Raw genomic sequence first — 7,001 nt, forward strand, 5'->3', positions numbered from 1 at the left:
AAAGAGACCAAACGTATTGAGAATTCGACAACAAGAATGAGTTGGGCAGGCAACAAAAATAATGAATTCACCGTTTTATCCTGCAAACCGTTTCCGGATTGACCTATAACCAATCAATTTTTAGTTAATGGTTTGGGAAAACCCTGCTTCTGAATGAAACGAAAAACAGTCTGTAAGTGGACCGAGTGTGCTAAAAATCTAATGCATTTGGCGGAACAGCGCTGACGCGCTTATACGCCGAATACCATGGAGAGAAGCGGTTGCACGGCATAAATTGCCGGAGTTACAAGCGGCGCGACACATATTAGCGAGATCATTAATAGATGAGTTGAGTGGGACGTTTGGCGTCCTGCCATTGCTTTGAAGGATGTTAGGGAGCTTTTTGCGCCTAGATCAAGATACCCTATAAGATTGTATGTTAATTATTCCCGAAAGATTCATCGTACAATATTGCGCAACGATCGCGTAACGTTCAATCTACAGGGACTGAGTATTTTGCACACCCATTTCGCGCCCATTATGCTCTCCTCGGCGAAACTGATGAAGCTTAAACGATGGAATGAAGAACGGGTTTGTTCTTTTCTTTTTATTTCTATATTTCCAAGGAGCAGAAGTGATTGAGCTACCATTCAGCGAACAGCATTTCAGCGAGAGTGCGAGTGTGGCAGCAAGCATCTTGTGGCCAGTAACGCATGAACGGGATACAAAATAAAATTCCCCTTTACCGAACGTTTCGTTGATATAAAAGACGACTTTGGCGTGAAGCTGCTCGCTTGCTCGCAGTGCGTTCTGTTCACCACATCCCTCAGCATGGCGCATACGATCGCGTACGGTAGAGTCGAGATGAGTTTCGTGCGTAAAACTGCAGTGCTATTTGTTCTTGCCGTATTTTGTAAGTTCTTCAATCCACAGTCTCTCCATCTATTTCAACTTCAAACTATCAAGTAAAACAATGGTTTTCTTTCTGCAGGTTTCGATAATTCGGTTGGAATGCAGGGAACGTGTACTACACCAGAAGAGCGCTGTGTACCGCTTAAGTATTGCTCAATTTACGGTACCCAATCAAATTCACTAGGATTAAGCTCACGGCGCTCGATTAGGAATGAGCCCGAAAACAGAACACTTTGCACACCGGAACTGGCGATCAACGATGGTGAGCATGTCTGTTGTTCAACGCGGCATATCAAGTGCAGGTTAAATGGTAAGCTGGGGGTTTGTACGCCCCAACCCTTTTGCCCAACGTTGAATTTGACAACGGAGAAGGAGTTAATGAAAAAAGCCGGAATCAATCATTGCTACCAATACAATACGCAGGTAAGGACCCTTCCTTGAAGGATACGGCGGTATTTTTCGAGAGGCTCTAATGTTAATGCAACTGTGCGCTTTGCTTGCTTATTACAGAATTACTTCTGCTGCACCGATCATAACTGTGTGTATGTTCCTGGAAGTTGTAATGACCCGAAGGCAAACACAACTCGCTCTCCATCAATTTTCCCAAAGTGTGAAAAACATGGTGGCCGCAAAAAGGGATATTTCATACCGAAAGAGATGTGTGACGGTAGTCGTCTAGCCGCTAAACAGAAGCAATGCTGTGTGCCACCGGGAGAAGATCGACCTATTGGACACCCCAAGGCCGGTAAGCTGGCGCGGATGCGTTGCGGTAAAAGTGGATTGCCCAAAGTTGCAAACGGAGAGTATGCAGTGCGTGGTGAATTCCCATGGATGGTGGCATTGGTTTATGGCAAACAGGGTGTACAATGTGGTGGCACGCTGATTCATCCCTCCTACGTTCTGACAGCGGGACACTGCGTCACCCCAACGTTAACACGGGCCCGTCTCGGTACAACGAACATGATCGATCGCGCAACTAATAATTCTACGGTGCAGGAGATAACGATCGGTACGAGAAATCGTCATCCGACTAAAGACATTGCTGTGTTACAACTAGTACGTAAAGCCACGATTGTGAATGGGGTTGTGGCACCGATATGCCTACCGGTCACCGCAAAGGAGCTCATGTACATCCCCAAGACCATGGAAATTGCCGGATGGGGAATGACGGAAAACGACGTTCTCTCGGCGGTACTGCTAAAGGCAGAGATTTCCGTTGAGCTCAATAAAAAGTATTGTGTCAAGGATGATCAGGTATGCACGACGAAGGATGTCACCAGCATGCACTGCAGAGGGGATTCCGGTGGACCGTACCAGGCTGCGTTTAATGCAACCTATGTTCAGTACGCAGTCATTTCCATTGGAAGAAAAACATGTTCGGATGAAAATGTTCCAGGCCGAGGTATAATGATAGCATATCACATTAAGTGGATTCTGGATCAAATGGATATATAAGCCTTGTAAATATGTGTAATGTAAATAAATATTGATAGTAATTCGAAAGACACATGTATGTTGCAATTCTATTGGTATTGGTCTATTGTCTAGTTCTCAAAAAAGCAGAAGGAGTTGGGTTGCAATACAAAGAAAATGCAATAGGAAGAAATGTTTTGCTCGAGAGATGAAAAGTATCACATTTTGGCGATTGTTAGTGAAACAATACTAGCAATACTGCATTTCATGACAAACACGTTCATTTTCACTTTAATGCATTTCAAAACCAAAGCTATCACACGGCTAACCCGTCCTAATACAAACAAACGCAAAGCATGTTGTTGCCTACCATTACTGTACGTATTGCAGGATACACATTATTCATTTATGGTATCTCATAGCAAGGAGAAATACTTGATCCTGTTTTATTAAATGTTCGGTTGAAGTACAGAACTAGAGAAAAATTGAAATTTATTTTCTTTGCTACAAACATGCTCCTGTTGATAAGCGTACCACATGGGAAAAAATGTAATAAAGTACACTTTGTTATGCTTTCACAAACTTATTTGATAAAAGAAATGTCTTTGTTTAGTGCTGGTTATTGATAGTTTGAACTCAATATACAACCTTATCCAACGGACGTTTGTGTAACAGTTGATAAAACCAAAATAATCTTTAGAAAACCTCAATTGCCCCACGCAATCATTGGGCTTAGCAAATTTCTTTTGCAACCACGTTTATATCTCAACATGTTGATGCCCTCCTTAGCAATCTTACCAGCCCAACAACTCACCAGCTGGCTGTTTCATTCTCGCTGATTCTTTGAACTATCACCGTTCGAAACGAAATGTATTGATGTTGTTAATCAACTTCCGTTCTGCCGAATGAGGCGTACATTGCATGTGACAGAGTGCGTGACAATATCCTATTTTAATATGTTTTGATAGCTCACATCTAGCCGTGTCAGCCGCCAAACCATGTGCAACATGCAACTCTGCTTGTACATCTTCCCGGGTGCAGCCTGGGCGTAGGCGGCCACATCACAACGCAGCATGCAGTGTCCGGGTGCATCGTACGTCGTGCGCTATCGGAGTATCCCGTCTGGGACAGTACAGCTGTTTGATTTATGGCACCGAAAATCGTTCGTAAACGGTACATAATTTGTTAAGTTTAGCATTATTGTGGAGACAGGTTGGAAAAACACGACAAGAGTGTGTGTAAGGCCGCGATACCGCCTTACGAATGATTACACTAAGTTAACCTTCTATAGCCGCACTTGCGAAAAAAGCATTATGTGCCGAAATTTTGTAGTTTGCTGAAAATATTTGAAGGTAGAATAATTAGTTTGCTTTCTTGAAACCTCAATGATTCGAAAAATCCTGTTGGTTTTACTGCCAATGAGAACGAGAACGAGAAAATAATGAGTTTTCCATGCTTTAAAAGCGAATACCTTGTGCTATTGTATTGCTTTTTATCAGCATTAATTCTTCTAACCATGTTTCTTCACACGTTTTGTAACGGATCTAGGACAAGATTACGAGCTGACCTTTCAAAACAAGTGATTTTGAGGGACCATGAATTGTTATGAATTGTTATTTTTTAGATACCATTCAGCTCGAAAACGTGCCAAAAACGTCCGTGGAACTCGTACATAATCTTCGAAGTCTTGTTACAAGATGTAGACACCAACTTGAACTTCTCGTTTAATAAAATATCAACCAAACCATTGAAGTATTTCGTCCAAAATCCTAAGAGAAGAAATCTATTCGTGTTCTTTCCGTAAATTATGCCAATTGCCTGTGAAAGCATCAGGACTATAAAAATTAAGCATCTTTTCATCAAATAAAATCCCTTATAGTTCATAAATCGGGAAAAAATGTTCTGATTCTAAAAAAATATAGAAGATTTCATCTGTTGTAGACCTAGACAAAACACGAACCCACGGTATCTATTGACGTGCTATGTTGAATCTTTCTTATTCTAGACAATTCACGGCCGTATTTGAGTGTATTTGAGTTAGATTGTAGTGACTAATTAATTTTGATTCGGATTATGTAAGGTATAGTATGCAAAACCGAAGGGATGTTCTCCTTGCAAGCTGGGAGATCCAGAAGAACTTTCTGCGGCGTTTTAGAGGAATTTGACGGCAGTTCCAAAGCATTTTGGATGTCCTTCATCAGTGTAAATGATTTTCACGGCCTTTGGTGCGAAATTACGCACTTTTGTAGATCCTGCAAAATGGTTCTGATCACTTTAATTTATTATATTATTTTACGACCAAAACCAACTTATTTCCCAGCAATGTATTAATATCTTCCTATACTTGTCTGAAATATTTCTTAAGAAAATTCTGATTCTTTTTGATTTAGTATTTCACCTAAAAGTAAGCAAACGGAATTGAAACTCTAACTGCGGCAACAGAAAGTTAACTCAGTGTATGTTCCATCCAGTTCCATTGGTCGGTTTTGTGGCGGGGGAGTGTCTATGGTGCGAGCCCCTGTAAATTGACCCGGGGTTTAATATGGTGAAGCGTAACGCAGGAGAAAGTGTAGGAGCAGCACAGTCAAACCTCGGTCCAATTTATCTGCTGAAGCCCAGGCGCCATACAACGCTTACGGCATCGGCCTTTTATTGTGGTCCACTTGGCTTGGATGAAGCACGCGGGAGACGCAAGCCCTGTATCTATCTGTAACTGCTTGTGCGTGTCAGGCGCTTATCAGTCAGAGTTCGTCGGTCATCCGAAGACGTCCTGGTCAGTCAGTCAGTCGGTTATCGGTTAAGCGTCCGACAGAGGCGACACAATGTCTGGCTGTGTGAAGCAACTGGCCATCTTCTGCGTGGCGGTTGGCGTACTGCAGGCGATCGGTAAGTTAACGTGTTCGCTAGTGTTTGATTGCGTAAGGCAGTGGCGGTGATTCAACCGCTGCTTTCTCGTACTTACCAGCAGGAGTGACAGCAACGGGATTACCTTGTGCATTGCGCCGTTACCCCAGTGGATCGGTATGCGTGTGCAACGTGACGTACTGTGATACGCTCGAGTTTGTGGAACCGACGGCCAGCGGAAGCTTCGTGTTGGTATCGAGCAGTAGCGCCGGATTACGCTTTGCGACCACCGAAGGGAATTTCTCAGCCAGCAGCGTACGGCGACGACCGACCGATGACGAGTTGACGGTGATAACGATCGATTCGCAAAGCCAATTCCAAACGGTGCAAGGTTTCGGTGGTGCGTTTACCGGTGCCGTGTCATACAATCTGGCTAAACTGCGTGCCCCGCTGCGTGAAAGCCTCTACAAAGCGTACTACTCGCGGACGGTTGGCATTGGGTATAGCTTTATGCGTGTACCGATCGGTGGTTGTGACTTTGATCTTGCACCCTGGGCGTACAACGAGCAACCGATCAACGATGGGGCACTGTCCAACTTTACTACGCTGGATGACCGGGATATGGTGAAAGTGTCACAGATCCAGGAGCTAATCCGTATCACCGGGAATCCCGATATCCGCCTCATCGGTGCGGCCTGGAGTCCGCCACGTTGGATGAAAACGAATAACGACTGGACCGGGGCTAGCCGGTTGAAACAGGAATACTATCAGGCCTGGGCTGACTATCACGTGCGCTACCTGGAGCTAATGAAGGCGGCCGGTCTCGGCTTTTGGGCCATCTCGACGGGTAACGAACCGCTGAACGGTGTGATCGGTTTTCTCTTCATTCACTTTATGAGTCTAGGCTGGACGGCTCAGGAACAGGGTCGCTGGGTTGGCCAGTTTCTTGGTCCCGCGCTGAAACGTTCGTCCGTTGCCGAGGTAAAGCTGTTCGGTTGCGATGATCAGCGGTACACGTTTCCCTGGTGGTTCGCTCTGATGGACCAGGGACATCCCAACGCGACAAGTTATCTGGATGGACTAGCGGTTCACTGGTACTGGGATGGTGTGGCACCGGCCGCTCTGCTCGATCAGACCGCCCGAAACTATCCGGGCAAGTGGATATTCAATACCGAAGCTTCGCTCGGCGATAAACCGCTGCAACAGCACCGCCCGATACTCGGTTCCTGGGATCGTGCCGAATCGTACATACTCTACATCCTGCAGGATCTGCAGCACAGCGTGAACGGTTGGATCGACTGGAATCTGGTGCTGGACGAACGGGGTGGACCGAACTATGCGAAGAACTATGTGGAGAGTGCGGTGATCGCGAACATTACCTCGAAGGAGGAAGCTTACAAGCAACCGATATACTACGGTCTCGGGCACTTTTCACGCTTCATACAACCCGGCTCTATCCGGTTGGCAGCCCAAAGTACGAACGGCAATGTACAGGTCGTGGCGTTTGAGCGGCCAGACAAACGCACGACCGTTGTCCTTTACAACAAGTAAGGATCACCGAGCATAGGTGACAAATCTGGCGAAGGTTTGTTTGTTGATGAAACGTTTGTCTTTGTTTCTTTTAGAGCAAACACTCCCCAGACGGTGCAGGTGGAAGACAAACGCCGTGGTGCCATACGACTTCGCGTTCCTGCAAAATCAATACACTCGTTACTGTACATCTAGTCTGTAGAAACACAGCCCTCTGGCTGGACCATTCAATTGTGTTGGAAGAATAAATAAAACTTCAGCATCACTAGCAGGGTTTCATTCGTTGCTTCTCCTGTTCTATTTCCGAAGTCGTCAACACTCTG

The 7,001-nt window shown here is 45.2% G+C and overlaps 2 protein-coding genes across 2 annotated transcripts; both read left to right on the top strand.

Annotated features, from left to right (window-relative positions):
• The first annotated feature begins 785 nt into the window (after positions 1–785).
• On the top strand, positions 786–2,364 carry LOC125950753 (melanization protease 1-like). Its single transcript, XM_049678999.1, has 3 exons — positions 786–892; positions 971–1,314; positions 1,402–2,364. The coding sequence occupies exons 1-3, from the start codon at positions 811–813 to the stop codon at positions 2,344–2,346; spliced, it is 1,371 nt and encodes a 456-aa protein (XP_049534956.1). The 5' UTR covers positions 786–810; the 3' UTR covers positions 2,347–2,364.
• Positions 2,365–5,055: 2,691 nt separating this feature from the next.
• On the top strand, positions 5,056–6,923 carry LOC125950752 (lysosomal acid glucosylceramidase). Its single transcript, XM_049678998.1, has 3 exons — positions 5,056–5,190; positions 5,270–6,695; positions 6,774–6,923. The coding sequence occupies exons 1-3, from the start codon at positions 5,127–5,129 to the stop codon at positions 6,871–6,873; spliced, it is 1,590 nt and encodes a 529-aa protein (XP_049534955.1). The 5' UTR covers positions 5,056–5,126; the 3' UTR covers positions 6,874–6,923.
• Positions 6,924–7,001: the final 78 nt, after the last annotated feature.

Source organism: Anopheles darlingi, chromosome 2, assembly GCF_943734745.1.
Source record: "Anopheles darlingi chromosome 2, idAnoDarlMG_H_01, whole genome shotgun sequence".
Lineage (NCBI taxonomy): Eukaryota > Metazoa > Arthropoda > Insecta > Diptera > Culicidae > Anopheles > Anopheles darlingi.

Excerpts from the sequence above, each read along its gene's own strand:
- LOC125950753 (XM_049678999.1), top strand. The coding sequence starts at position 811 with ATGGCGCATACGATCGCGTACGGTAGAGTCGAGATGAGTTTCGTGCGT. Across the intron at positions 893-970 it reads ATTTGTTCTTGCCGTATTTT|GTTTCGATAATTCGGTTGGA; the intron begins GTAAGTTCTTCA and ends TTCTTTCTGCAG. Across the intron at positions 1,315-1,401 it reads GCTACCAATACAATACGCAG|AATTACTTCTGCTGCACCGA; the intron begins GTAAGGACCCTT and ends TGCTTATTACAG.
- LOC125950752 (XM_049678998.1), top strand. The coding sequence starts at position 5,127 with ATGTCTGGCTGTGTGAAGCAACTGGCCATCTTCTGCGTGGCGGTTGGC. Across the intron at positions 5,191-5,269 it reads TGGCGTACTGCAGGCGATCG|CAGGAGTGACAGCAACGGGA; the intron begins GTAAGTTAACGT and ends CGTACTTACCAG. Across the intron at positions 6,696-6,773 it reads ACCGTTGTCCTTTACAACAA|AGCAAACACTCCCCAGACGG; the intron begins GTAAGGATCACC and ends TGTTTCTTTTAG.